The following is a 14,959-nucleotide window of genomic DNA, read 5'->3' on the forward strand; positions in this document are numbered from 1 at the left end:
AAATTTTTATACTCAAGCTGACGTGCATCTTTTATGCCTTGAAGTCTCACCTCGTTCTCAACAAACTCGCAAGGGATATCTAAATCCTGTTCGAGAAATGTTCGTGGTTCAACTCCATGCAACAAGTAGTACGGTGAAAAGCAGTACCATCATGCACTTGTGTATTTATTGTAAATATCAAACTAGGTAATATTTCGTCCCAGTTTGCAAAATCTTTGCCTATATAGTGTTTCATTACTTGTTGTAACGATCCTATGGCCCGTTCTGCACTACCAATACTATAATGAGCACTCGTATTAGCAAAGTGTAAATTCATGCCTAATTTTTTCGACATTTCTTCCAATATTTTGCTTTTATGGGATGATAGTCTATCCAGATGGAGCTGGGGTGGGACTCCGTGTTTGGTAATGAGATCCTCGAATATCACTTGAGCTACAATACCTGCTGTTATCGCAAGTACTGCTCTTGCAATAATGAATCTCGTTGCATTGTCTACAAATACCAAAATATATTTATTCCTATTATTACGAGAAATCTTGAATGGTCCGACTTCGTCCATTACTACAGATTGGAACGGTGCATATGACGGATACGTTTGGACACGGAACGATACTCTGCCAGTTTTCCTCTTCTGCATTTGGCAGCTTATACACTGACCTACTTTATCTATAAAGAACTTCTTCATATTCGGGAAGTAAATTAACTTCAGCGCTCTTCTATAACACTTGGTATACGAAAACTTTCCACCACCATATATTGAACAATGAAGATTTCTAAACACTTGTTCTCTCAGAGTATATGGAATACACAAAAGTAACTTTGTACCACTAGCCATACGTTGTGTCTTATACAACTTATTAGCCTTAATCGTGTACCATCTGGCCTGTTTTTCTGCCTTGACATCTGCTTCCTCTGGATTTTCAATGGCTTTCATTATTGGACCAAAAAACGAATCTTGACGTTGCAATTCCCCTACATCAATATCTATGTCAAAAGTTAAATTAACTTGTAAATCTTCCGTGTTTACTTTTAATGTTTCCAAATCAACATCGTCTATAGTTGGTTCTATATCTGTGTTCCTGGACAAAATATCACTAGGATTTTTCTCTCCAGGACATTGCACAGGTGTATACTTGTATTGAGCCAAATCAAGACTCCATCTTACAAGCTTTGGTGCTAATTTAGGCGATGTTTGGAGATATTTCAATGCTTTGCAATCGGAGTACAACTCAAATTCTTTATTGAACAAATAGTAGTTGAAAGCTCGCAAAGAACTGATCACAGCTAAAATCTCTAGTTCTACGATGTGTCTAGTTTTCTCCTACGGTCTTAGTACTCGACTGTAATACGCAACTGGTGTCCATTCACCATTTGATTGCTTTTGCATGAGGACTCCACCAATTGAATTTGTTGATGCATCCGTGTACACCCTTGTTTCCAATTCCTCCCTAAATGGAGCTAACAGTGGTGCATTCATCAACGCGGATTTTAACTTCTCGAATGCTTGCTGATATGTCTCATTCCACTCAAATTTATGTCCCTTTTTTAAGATCGGCTGGAAAACTGATGTAATTTTAGCATATTCTCTACAAAACCTTCGAACATAATTTGTTAGTCCAAGAAATGTCTTTAGCTGTTTCCCAGTAGTTGGGGGTTTGCACGCTTTAATGGCCAGAATAATTTTTGGGCTCACTTCGTAACCTGCATCACTCACTATATGTCCAAGGGCTAAAATTTTCCTCTCAACGAACTGACATTTTTCTACGGACAACTTGAGACCGTAGTGCCTCAATCTCTTAAACACAGACTGTAATATTTCAACCATTTTCCCTTGTTTATCCGTGTATATAAACACATCATCCATATAGTATGATACAGACTCAGGATTAACGTTGGCTAGGGTCATCGCCATTATTTTAGTATATATTGCCGGTGCCTGTAAGTATCCCATAGGCATCACACGGTATGAGTAAGCTCCTACGCCAGGTATATTAAAAGCTGTATAATCTCTAGATTCTTTTGAGATAGGAACTTGGTAGTAAGCGGATTTCACGTCCAAAATACTGAAATATTTGTGACCTCCCATACATGTTAAGATCTGATAAATGGGTGGCAAAGCTATGCTATGTAATTTGACACATCGATTTAAAAATCTACAGTCCAAAACTGCACGGATACCTCCAGAAGGTTTCTGTATAAAAAGCATAGGAGAATTGTAAGTGCTAGAACTTTCCTCAATAATATTTTGTTTAAGCAAAATATTGATTTGCTCTTTGACCTTATCTTTAAGTGCTATCGGGATGGGATATTGATGACGTCTAAAGGGGACTTTAGTTTTTAATTCTATGTGGTGTTGAAAATGCTTAACCTAGCCTAACTCGTCCTCTTGCCAGGCAAAGACATATGCATACTTAAAACATAGATTTTCAATCTGCTTCTTAATTTCAGGTTTTGTTTCTTCTCCAAATTTTAGTCAAGACCTGTCAAAATTTTTCCTCGACTTTAAAACACCTTCTATTTCCTCATCCGACAATCCTTCTTGTTTTAACTCTTCTTCATCAATACATTCTACCGCCTGTCCTAGCGTTACATTAGCTCTTAACATTACAAATTTGTTGGACGGATTTACTATCTCTATCTTGTTATTTTGTTCCGATAAAAGTACACGTGGTATCAAAACATTATACTGGCGCTCTATATTCCTATCCGGTTCTAACAAGGTCCTTGTTATTCCACGAATTTATTAAATTGACCTCTACCGTGGTTTTCGTTCTAGGTAACAACCGTACCTTGTGACCTAAAACCCATTTTGGTCTAATGCTATATTTTAAACCAACTACTGCATTATCTGATACGGATACGGATTCCTGTCCTTCAGTCTTTCTAAATCGTGGTTTACCAAATCTCTGTAGCGTTAACTTGTTTTCTCCATAATTAATCTGACAGTTCTGGTTCTTCAGAAAATCATTTCCGATCAAAACCTGATACGGAAAATCTCTAACTGCACGAAACTCTAGATGAAACGTCTGACCTGCCATCTTAAACTTTAAAATTGCTACCTTATTCACAACTAACACATTCTGTGTTATACCACGCATTCTCGTCGATTTAGAAAGAATTTTAGCACTGATCGATATATGTGATCCTGTATCAATTAATGCATATTGTTTTCGCCCATCTACTTCAATCGGTACATATAACATATCGTTTTCATTTACTATAGAGGCTACAATTTCTTTAATTTTCCTCTTATCTCCTGTAAATGCGCCTCTGTCATTTACAGTGTTACTTAGTTTAAATTCTGTGGGTGTTGCGGATGGTAATACGTCGTTCCGTTTACCTGATTCGGTACAACCGGTACATACTGAACTTGTTGTTTCGCCTGTCCTTGATTATTACACCACGACTGACAATTATTTCTACTTACACAACAAATTCCACGTTGTTGCCAAAAATTCGTTCTACGTGCACCTCTATTACCACGCCAATTATTATTTCTGTTTCCTCTTCTATTACTATAATTCCCATTTCCTCTATTCCGATTGAAATTATTATTATCTCTATACCAACTCCTATTGTTATTGTTTCGAAAATAATTACGTCCTTTAGTACTAAAATTCCTATTTCCTCTATTATTGTTCCCGTTCTTCTGTTCTCTAGACGAACTACCTTGTCTTTGTTCTTTATCCTCATGATCTTGAAATTTAGCGGCTAAAGTTAATTGTAACTTTTCAATCTTCTCTAATTCGCCTAATTGAGTGATATTCTGAGGCTCTTGTTTGACTTTGACTTCGTCTCTATTCCTAATTTCCTTCTTTAATAGTAACTTATCTACTTCTAAATCACTATTTTCCCCTTCTACCTGCTCACGCATTTTCTTTAATAGATCTTTAACCGTGACCTTGCCATTTTGTCTTTTTACACGTTTATCAACATTGGATTTATTCTTTTCTATTTTCTGAAAGTCTTCTACAAATTTATCTATCGTCGAATATGAGATTGTTCCTACTTTCTCCAAAAAGTATGGCTGAAGGCCTCCTACGATAATTCCTATCTTCTTTTTGTCATCCATACTTGGATCCAATCGCTCACACAAAACCAACATGTCATACACGTAGTTAATAATAGGCTCATCCTCGAGATGCAACCTTTCTCTAATCCTTTCCTCTATATCCATGGTAACGTTAGTCCTAGTAAAGTCCTCAATTATGTTTCTCTGAAGTTCCTTATATCCTAAATCATTTACATTCCTTCGTTTCAAAAACACTTTTATCCATTGCCTTCCATTTCCTTTGAATACACTAGGCAAAACTTCTTTCCTTTTCTCTTCGTTTACACCTGCCATTTGACAAGCATCATCGAACTCGTCAAAGAACCCTACAATATCACTATCCGTTATCAAATCAAATTTAGGTAACTTATTCACGTCAGAATAAAACATTACGTTAGTCGTCATTTTGCTTTCTGTTGATGTATTATTCTCACTAATAGTTTGATTATTATTTACTATACTACTTTCAATACGAGAAATAGAATCAAAATCCTCCGAAAATGATTTTGTGACAGGACTTGATAGAAAATTCTCAACCGGTTCTACTTTTAAATTAGGCTTTTTACACTCTTGTTCGGCTACCTTCACTTGTTTCTTTTTACTTGAAGTTGCAATATTAAATAAACTACCTACTTTCACACCTCTAACTGCTTTCTGTGCCCTTGTGCGAATAACGTCACTCATTTATCTAATACTATAATTAATCACTTATTCTTATTCTTATACCACATATATTTTCGAGCATCTATGTTTCAGAGAGGGTGGGTGGGTGGGAATTATTTTTATCGCTAAAACCGAACAATTAATCCTTAAACATATTTCGTGAGGGGCTAAATTACAACTAATTAACAGTACAACTAAAATGGATCTCAAACTTAAATATTTCTACCTAAAACTATTATTAACCGATCGTAAAACCATGACCTTAGAGAGAGTTATTAAAAGTAGTAGGTAACTCGGGCTGGACTCGAACCTAATACGTAATCCACCATAACATGCCACTAACCAATGTATATACTAGTGAGGGCGGGCTTGTGGGACTTATATTTTTTATGTACTGAGATCAGAAACCCACAGCATCTCCAACCATGACAACCTCCTCAGTTCGTGCCTTTCAAACGGGGATGTAATCGTTGATCTGAGAAGATCACCTTCCACTCACCATCTAGAATGAGTGGGTACGTTACTGATTTCTATGCAAGAGCTAAAACATTTGAACCATGTTCTTATATGAATTAACTTTAAAATGACAACTCAGAGATTAAATGGATATTTGACAGTTATATTTCTCATTACTTTGTGTTGCGGTGTAAATGTTGTGTTCTAATACGGATATCTAGAAAGTTTGCCAGAAGAGTAACGCATGCCAAGCATTGAGCAATTGATCACTGATTTTGAGGTCACACATACCTTGAATGTTGACTTCCGTTTACGGTCTTCGGCGGTCCTCTCCTGGGCTGGTCTCTGAGTGTCGATATCGCCAAGTTGATATCTATCCTGGATCGGTGTCTCTGTGGTCAAGACATGGCTAACATTGGTAACGTTGTTTCTCTGACCAATGTTCTCAGCAACTAACTCCCAAAGTTAGTTTGTTCAAGATAAGCGATTTGAGACTCCCGTCTCAACTTCGTAATCGGATCTGTACTACTAAGTCACATACGAACGTCTCCGTTGTTTAGGAACTTCTTCCATCTAGAGACCTCTCGTCCTCTGGTTTTGTTCGAAATTCGTCCTCAGGAATTTGATGGTGTCGACTGACGTCAAGCACGTGTGGCCTTCTTTCTTTTGGAAAACAAGCTCGTTTCCTTGTTTCGCGAACAACAACTGCAATACTTGGAATGCTCTGATCTCATGATTCTAGACAATTTCTACATACCCGTGAATGTGTTTCGTGTTTACAATCATTATACAATAGCAACTCGATGGATTCTACAAATTGTTCTTGCTAACACATTTTCTAAATTTAGTTCCTGCATTCGCAGACAACAAATAATGTGCTTTACTTGTTTTTAATAGCTGACAAAAGAATTATATAAATTTCATGAGAATTGCATTATTAAGCATCTTAAGCTTGACATAAATTATATTCATTATTTTTCCTTCACCAAACACAAATTTAAAATCTTTCATAAATCCAATATTTCCGAATAAACATAAAATTAATCATTAAATTGTGAGCTTTGCTATCTGAAAATACAGGCTCTGCCACATAAATGTAAGAAAATTGTTAGGAAATTTTATGGAGGGGTGGAAAATATTCTTCCCAGGCAGGAACAACAGTAATTAAGTTGGTGTTAAGGAAAGAAAAACTATACACGGGGAATTTGTTTACTTTTCCCCCTTACAAATAAACGTTTCGTATGTAACAAACGTTCTGTGTTTGACTTATGACTGCCTACCTTACTGTGTGGCTCCGTGGATGAGTGAGTAGAGACCTTGTTTGTTAATAGTGAGTTTGGTGGTTCAAGTTTAGGGCGCATCAATTTTTTAATTGTTTGTTTCCCATATCTGATGATGTTTCTCCCCCTCTGTAATCATCTGATACTCTCAACTGAGTTCTCCACTTGAATTCAACTATTGGTAGTGGGATGTTCTCAGGTTCGGGTGAGCTTTTACATGTCTACTTACAAAATCAAAATTTTCGACAAAATATGGATGCTATCCGATCATTTTGTCTGAAATTCTAAATTTGAGCATGTGACTGTATCTCTCTTTCATCATATTTGCTTCTCTAGTTCTCCATTGTCATCAGCTATGACATACGATGACTTGGGAGCAAAACATGAAATCATAAAAGTGCTATACCAATGGGCTCACTGTCACTAAGCATTTGATTAAGGAGGACGGGGGTATCCGCTCTTCCTACCCTCCTGTAGTGACAGAATACTAATTCAGACTCTGGAAAGTAATTTCAGGTCAATCGAATGAAGGTGTTCATTCCAACAGCAACAGGATTGGACTTTATTTTTTTGTTTCAATTTATGTTCACAAATATGATAAATATCAAGTAATATGGTTGCCATAAGAACTACACGTCTAAGTTTTATTTCATTTTGGAGAAATGATGCTATAGACAGTAGTGGGAATTTCGCCCAAGTGTACGGGAATTTTCAGTGCCTGGCGATTATGCCACCCGCCTTCCTATACAACTAATTTGGTTGCACACTTCCCCGCAAATGCTTCGGACTCAGCTGGTGGAACACTTTAGCTGTAAATCAACATATGGCTGTACCATCCAGAAGTGTGCCTCGCTGTACTATAAACCATAGTTTTCAGATTTTTTTATAGAGAGAGATTTATCTAGATCATTTTGACCCGTACTTAAATTTAATATCTGTTTCTTCAGCTCGGGACGAGTAAACAGTGACAAATATGGTAACAAGTTTTTGATTGTTTTGAATGTTTGTTGAATTATTTTAGATAGTTTTTCACATGTAGAAGAATTTTAACATAAGTCTACAAACATCTCTATTGCTGAACACGAATTCATATAAATTACGGAACATTTCTTATACTTCGTACTACGTGTAACATTTGGCAACTTATTTACGTCTCTGCTTTATCAATAGTGTCATTTTGGCTCTATCCTAGCAAGAACAATCTGGAGAATTAAACAATAATTAACTAAAACATTTCAACAAGTAAAATTTCAATAGAGATTTAAAATTTAGGATTTAGAACAAAACTTACAATTCGTTAGAATGAAAATATGCTGCTCTGCTACCCCGGAATAACTTGTTCCTAACACCTTCCACGGGTAACGTTGTTAGATTTGTCTTGAGAATTCGATATATATATAGGGGGCGGTTGCTCAGTGGTAAAGCATTCACCTCCGGTGCTTGGGGTCCTTGGTTAGATCCCAGCTCGCGCCATGTGGACTTTGTGGTTGACAAACACCGTGCTCATGGGTTTCCTTGGAGTTCTTCCTTTTCCTTCCACTTTCTTCATTCCACCATTTCACTCATCTCTCATCAGAGTCTTCTTTAGCCTAACCTGCATATTCGTGGGACGTAAAACTTGAAGATTTCATTTTTCTATTGTGCTATAAATGTCTGGAGTTCTTAGAAAAAATTGAGTTCTGCTCAATGCTGCTTTGATATAATGTTTGGAGGATACTATCAAGTAATCTATAGAAGTATCAGGTATACATGGTAATTTTCAACATAAAATAGCAACACGAAATACGGCCGCTAAAACAGCGGGACTTTCTCATTAGTTGCAGTGGAAAATGACTTAGTCCGATTTATAGTGACAGGCTTCGACTCATTTTAGGATTTATGTCTTCTAACGAAACTCCAGAGGGTAAAGGTCTATACAGATGACGAAGTTATTCAATCATTTCTCTAATAATGAAGACACATTTAAACAAACTCCTTCGCTGTTGGAATGAAGATACTCAGATTTTTGGAGATTTAACAAGAAAATCCATGAGGATAATGGCTGATTCTCTTATTTCTGGTTCTTTCCTGTGAAATTTGCTATTTGTACTTGCTAAAATATACCCTACATCTACAAAAGAGAGATGAATAGCTAGGCTTCAGCATAATTACTCTATGTAAAATCGTTTAGAAAATATGTATCGTAGTTGATACGTAATGTTTATACTCAGTAGATGAGTTTGAGGAAATAGTATAATACTTTCTTATCTGAGATACTTCATTCAATGTTTCCAGTCACTATACAACATCAAAAGGCGATGGATAACTTTTGTGACTTGCGTACCAACCTAATGCTTTAAAATCAAACCTGAGAATGTGTTAGACTAGACAGTAACCAAACTGCTTAATTTCTTAATCATAAGGTTAAAACAAATACTATTGCAGGGGAGTACTATAACCTTTTGCCCTGGAGATTGGCTTCTGCTGGACGCTGGCTACGTGACTTAAAGGTATTTACAATACAGTAGCTCCCAACTGAACATGCAAGGGTTGCGATACGATATTGAGTATATACAGAAGGTGTTTCAAAACAACACCGACAAAGTTTGGGAGGTGATTCCTCACACCAAGATAAGATAAAAATTATAGACCAACCTGGGTGCATCAATGCTTCCTTTCGGAGTTATAGGCTGCCGAAAACGTGAAAAAACTAACTTTAAAGGTCGATAGCTTTAAAACTATGGGACCTACCGTAGTCGGGTCAAGAATTCATTTAGGAACTAGTATGTGCCCTATCAAAATATCAAAGTTTCAGAGTCCTACGGTACTTCCGCACTAATTTTTATAGAGGTAGTTAATGAGTACTTCAGATTATAAGCTGGTAGCTAAACTCTCTCTATAAAAATTGTTACCTGAGTACCTTAGGACTCTGAAATATTAATTTTCGGAAGGTCATTCCCTCAAAGCCAAGTCTGTAATCCATTGCTTGTATCCTATATTTACTCAATCCTTAAGTAGGCCGTAAATAATTTTGTCCGATAATTTCAGATACGTAACAAGTGTGTGAGTATGACAATTGACACAATGACTGGTTTTGAACAAAATTATGTTGTGCACCTTCATAATCAATTACGAAATAAAATTGCTGTTGGAAAAGAACCGCTAGATAGTGATGATGATGATTACAAAATTGCATATAAGAAATTTACATGGGGAGCAACTTCAATGATGAAGCTGGTAAGTATAATTACTACTTATTCGTAACTTAATATGAGCATAACAAATAGTGTATGTGTAACTGTTAGGATTATGTGTTACTGCTAGAAATATATGTGTGTCACGTTTATTAGAAGTTACGGTTGCCATATTTCAAAAATGGAAATCCGAGACGTTACTAAATTACGAGAATCTTTGAAATGCTTAAAATGAAAATAAATGTTTATACTAATTTACTTTCTTCCATAGATAGAGTTGTTATATTATTACGTAATCACATTTTGAGTCATTTTAGTAGACCTCCTCCCTAGTTAAGCTAGCGTAAGCAGATGATTTAACCAAAGTAGCATAGATACCAAACCACGAGCGCACTTTTTCCCTCCACCCCTAACTGTCTAAAATTATGAAGCCGCCACTGACCACAGTACTTTAACACAGAAGGATATCATAAAGTGAGATTGGGCAGGGTGCTTTGCGCATAGGCTTTTATGACACTGTCCCCATGGCGGGGTGTGTAATCAATCTTCTAGAACATATCTCTTATCGTCTACACAACTTAAAGCTAACTTATTTACTTGTATACTGAAAAAATCGTGCTTATAACTTCTGATTAAATTCATCTTTTCATAATATTCTTTTTGGTTGAATAACAGTCTTTATAATCGTTAAATGAAAGTTCTTTACTTATAACATTTTTCTTAACTCCTTTTGCTTTTTTTTACATTTATCTTTTTCGAACTTGATTGAATACATTTTCGATCTTAAACCAACAAATTCTTCTATGGTTGTTCCTTTAAGTTCATCTTTCATCTTACCAAGTATTTTCTTATTGACCTGTGGTATCTTATATCTGTTATCTATAGGGTAATCACTCGTGTCAAAGTAATCAATATAAATTTTTATATCCTCGTACACATCTTCTGTTTGAATATAATATATATATAGCTGTCAGTATCTGTATAACATACTTTTAATTTGCCTTGGTATTTTGGCTTCATCACATTATAATGAAAGACATACATTAAATATTTCGACAGATCTAAGATACTCATTCCAACATATATTGGTTTATTGAAAGTTAATTTCGTTTTATTGATTATAATTATACATAGATTCTCTGTATAAATAATTCTATCTTTAAAATTTGGTTTAGCAACTAGTTTTTCTACTCTTGTTGGATCACATTCTTTTTTTATTGGTTTACATCTTTTTCTAATATTTTCCATAGTCTTTCGAAAAACTGAATTTTTCATTAGCTTATAACAGTCTTTTTCAAAGTCATTTGTTGCTCTAGTTCTCATCTACGTGTTAAAATCTATGTAATTTTTTTTAACAAATCTGATTGTTGAAACTATTACACGACGAATTTTCTTAAGTTTTAATCCAAGTGATAAACATTGTTTTAAGTTTCGATAGTTTATTACATATTTTTCCTTATCGTATAAAGTTGTTAACAGTTTTGAGTGTTTTGAACCAGGTGGACACATTTTTCGAGGTGCTAATGGGTAGGGTTTGTGATAGTCATGTAATTCTTTAGGCTATTCAAGATCAACTTCTAAAATGTAACCATTATCAGAATCATCAGGTATATTTGTGAAATTGTTTCTTTTATCTCGTCTTCACTTAACCATCTAAATCCCTTAAATGGTAAGTATTGACTCATTGCCCATCCATACAAGTTGTTAGCATCCAAGTACATTAAGTAAGAATCTTCTTTGTTACCATCGTAACCTTTCATATACTTATTGTTTTCTTTTACATATCTTTACTACATTGTGAAATTCCACCTCTTACGCCTTTCTCTATCATCAAGACCATATTGTAATCTGTTAGTAACTCTAGTTATATATTTGTCGTCTTTAACATTGCATCCCAAGCTAAACCTGGTGCTGTCATATACCAAGCTGGATCAAGACCATAAGTTTTAAGACATGCTTCTCTAAAGTTCTCAAACACATCTGCTAATAACAACACATCAGTTTTTAGATATAGTTCATGGTACTTTTCGAGATTATTAACTTTAAATGCTTTCCATTCTTTCTTTGTATGCTTATAATCCTCAACACTTATATGTGTGTTATTAGGCTTGTTGAAGAATGCTTTCTTTGATGGTAATTGTCTAAATTTATTCCAGTCACTGAAATAATCGTACGGGTAAACACCTTTTCTTTTACAAGGTTAAATTTCCTTTCGATACGATAGAACTGTTGTGTGTGAGTCATTTGTTCTCTCGTTAGGTTTGATGATAATTTGTCTAAACTACATGTCATAAATCTAAATGAATCTACGAATTTTAATTTGATAGTTCCAACTTTTTTACTGAATGACATGTAACGTTGTTCATTATTAGGTATTAATTCTATTTGTTCTTTATTACATCCTAGTTCTTTTATGAACAAGTGAGAGTCATATCCTGATAATTTATATATAATCACTGTTCAAACTTAGGTATTCTAACTTTTAAATTACAGTTGTTACATAATGCAGCCACAAACTCTCCTGTTATATGATCGTGATGTTTAACTTTGTGGTTTTATGATATATATTTTACTTTACAGTAAGAGCCGGATTTGGATTTGTTGAAATCTTTTATCTGTTTACGTGTTAATGGTAGTTCATTATTTTGACTATATATGTTCGATATTTGTTTTGCTTCTTTCTTTAACATTCTTATGAACTTCTTAATTGCATCTTTACCTCTATACACGACAGGGTCTATTTTACTTCCATCACTTTTTACAATATAGTAACAGAATCCAGATGGCTTGTGCTGCTGATATTTTTTGGTATATGATTCATCTTCTGGATAACATTTTTTACATCCCATAACCTTATGTAACAGACATTCAAAATCAGCATAAATCACAAATGGCATCTTCATTGTATATTGATAATTTTGAAATTTAACGTATGTATCTTCTGTCTTAGCTGCATTTCTGTCTGCATTTCTATCTTAGCTTCTTGAGCAGAACAATCTTTTTCGTGTTTATCTAATGCACTTTGCGAGTAAAAGTATAACAAGCATCTATCACATAAGTATTTTCGTGCTCTTCATTTAGTTATTTGTGTACTAACTAATCCACTTAGGTCTTTAATCCAACAATAGTGTGTTTTCTTTTTTTACATATAATAAATCCACATGTGTGTCTTTTTTGTTTTAGTATGATATAAAACGTACACTATATTTTCTCCATCATCATCGTATGTATAAACGTTAAATGATATATTGAGTCATCTTTCAATTTTTGAGATGTCACTTAGTTTTACAGGGTAATCGATACTTTTTAATTTTTTTCTAAGTCTTTAACAACAGGCTTGTACTTTGATGGTCGTTGTGGGTCTTTTTCAACAAGATGTAATGCAGAAGCAATTGAAACATTTTTCATCTTTGTTCTTTACATTGATAACAGCCTGTTTTCTTTTGATTTCATTTGGTAGTTCTATGTATGATGATCCTCTATACGGTGCATATTTATTAAGAGCTAACTCCAGGTAGTTTATATTTGTAACAGCCCATCCAGAATCTCTAGCTTGGAACTCATCCATTCTTGTTCTGAATTTTTATTTAGCATCATTAATGAACTCTTTTAGATTGATTAATTGAAATATCTCTTTGTTATTAATATTGAAGTAAAAGTTAGAATTTCATTACCTTTCTTATATTGGTAATTTATAAGGAGATTAGCCTTTAACGATCTACGTTTTTGTAAGCTGATGTTCAATCTATTTATTAAAACCTTTGATGTTGAATTGATATATTGTTCTAGAGGATCATGTTCTTTATAAGTTGTTGTAAATCTCCATGTTTCTAATCTTGATTTGAATGCTGAGTTTTTGAGTTTTACGATGATTGGTAATGATTCAGGTTTTACTGTTGGTTCTTGAAATACGTCTTTTATTAAATGGAAACAGTTTTAAAGCTCTCTTCCTACCTATTCTCTTAGGTTTTGGTTTTTCAAAGATGTCTACTTGGAACGAAAATGTTTGCCTAAAGTTTAATCTGTTTTGTTCATCTTCATGTTCTTTAATACGGTCTATCAGTTCTGCTTTTCTTAATCGGGAATAACCTTTTATCCCCTTTCCTTTACATAAGTTTTTTTTAATTCTACTACTGTATGTTTAACTAAATTATTCATTATTATTCCCTCGTTTTTTATTCTATAAAAATAATTTTAATCATTTTCGTTATCTAATACAACAGCTAATATTCATGTAACGTGGGAAATCTCGATGTCTATTAGTATATTGTATTAGAATATGGCTTTCATGGGAATACCCATCAAAGTTATTAGTGATATAATAAAAGTTAATTCATTTTCGTTTCAATAATATAAATTTCTTGGTATTTCTACATCTGTGAACACTTCCCAATCAACTTTGTTTTTAAATTCTATCATGAATGATTTAGATAGTATATTAGTTCTATTATCACAATATTCTGCTATTATTCCCCAATCTATCTTGTCAGCATATCCCCTCATAATAGCCTCTGATAACTCTTGATGATATGATAAAACATAAAAGTCAAATCTATCATCATAATCTCTCATCTAAAAGGCATTGATGCTCTGATATTAGATCAAAGTTAATTTTATCATCGTATCTTCTAATCGAATCTTCAGACAAATTACCTATACAAATTGTATCCCAGTGTTCTTCAGTTAACGTTTCTAGTATATTAAAATCCATAGCATTAGACTTTAACATAAAACACTCTAGTTCTTTATTGTTTTCTGTTGTTGATTTTTTAAATAAATGATCTAGCATGTCTAATGATTTATTAAAATTAATTTTGTCTTCGATATTTAAATAATTACACACGTTGTCAAATATAGGCTTAGCAGCAAGTATCGACACCATCCCTTTGATTATAGAAAATAGAAAAAAATAATCATTTTCGTTATCTAATACAGCAACTAATAGTCATTGTGACATGGAAACTATGATGTTTATTAGCATATTGTATTAGGACAGGGCTTTAATGGAAATAATCCATCAAAGTTACTAATGATCTAATGAAAACTAATTCATTTTTGTTATTCTTTCTTCAAATTTACCTCATCACCATCATTTGTAGGCTCAAGTTCTTTGTCACTATCCCAATTTGATTCTGGTGTATATCTTTCTAGTACTCCATTCTCTTGTTCTTTTAGTAACATTTCCTTTTCTTTTAACAATATCAGTTTTTCTAATAACGCTTCTATTAGTTTAAGATCATTATGAAGAAGTTTAAATTGGTGGTTAATTAAATCGCAATACTTTTCCATGTTTATTATATAGAAATTTTTTACCCATTGTTATGAGGTTACGTTTT

The 14,959-nt window shown here is 34.0% G+C and overlaps 1 protein-coding gene across 2 annotated transcripts in view; it reads left to right on the top strand.

The window, feature by feature from the left end:
* Window positions 1–14,959, top strand: part of LOC145667947 (venom allergen 5-like) — a 148,748-nt gene that overhangs the window by 86,662 nt on the left and 47,127 nt on the right. The window contains exon 4 of one of the 2 annotated variants that reach the window (XM_081735374.1): window positions 9,478–9,666. The exons of the other annotated variant lie outside the window; for it this stretch is intronic. Within the exon in view, the coding sequence (XP_081591500.1) occupies window positions 9,478–9,666 (189 nt within the window). The remainder of the gene's footprint in view (window positions 1–9,477; window positions 9,667–14,959) is intronic. 2 annotated transcript variants of the gene reach the window in all.

The sequence above is a fragment of the Thermobia domestica genome, chromosome 1, assembly GCF_964235325.1.
Source record: "Thermobia domestica chromosome 1, izTheDome1.hap1.1, whole genome shotgun sequence".
NCBI lineage: Eukaryota > Metazoa > Arthropoda > Insecta > Zygentoma > Lepismatidae > Thermobia > Thermobia domestica.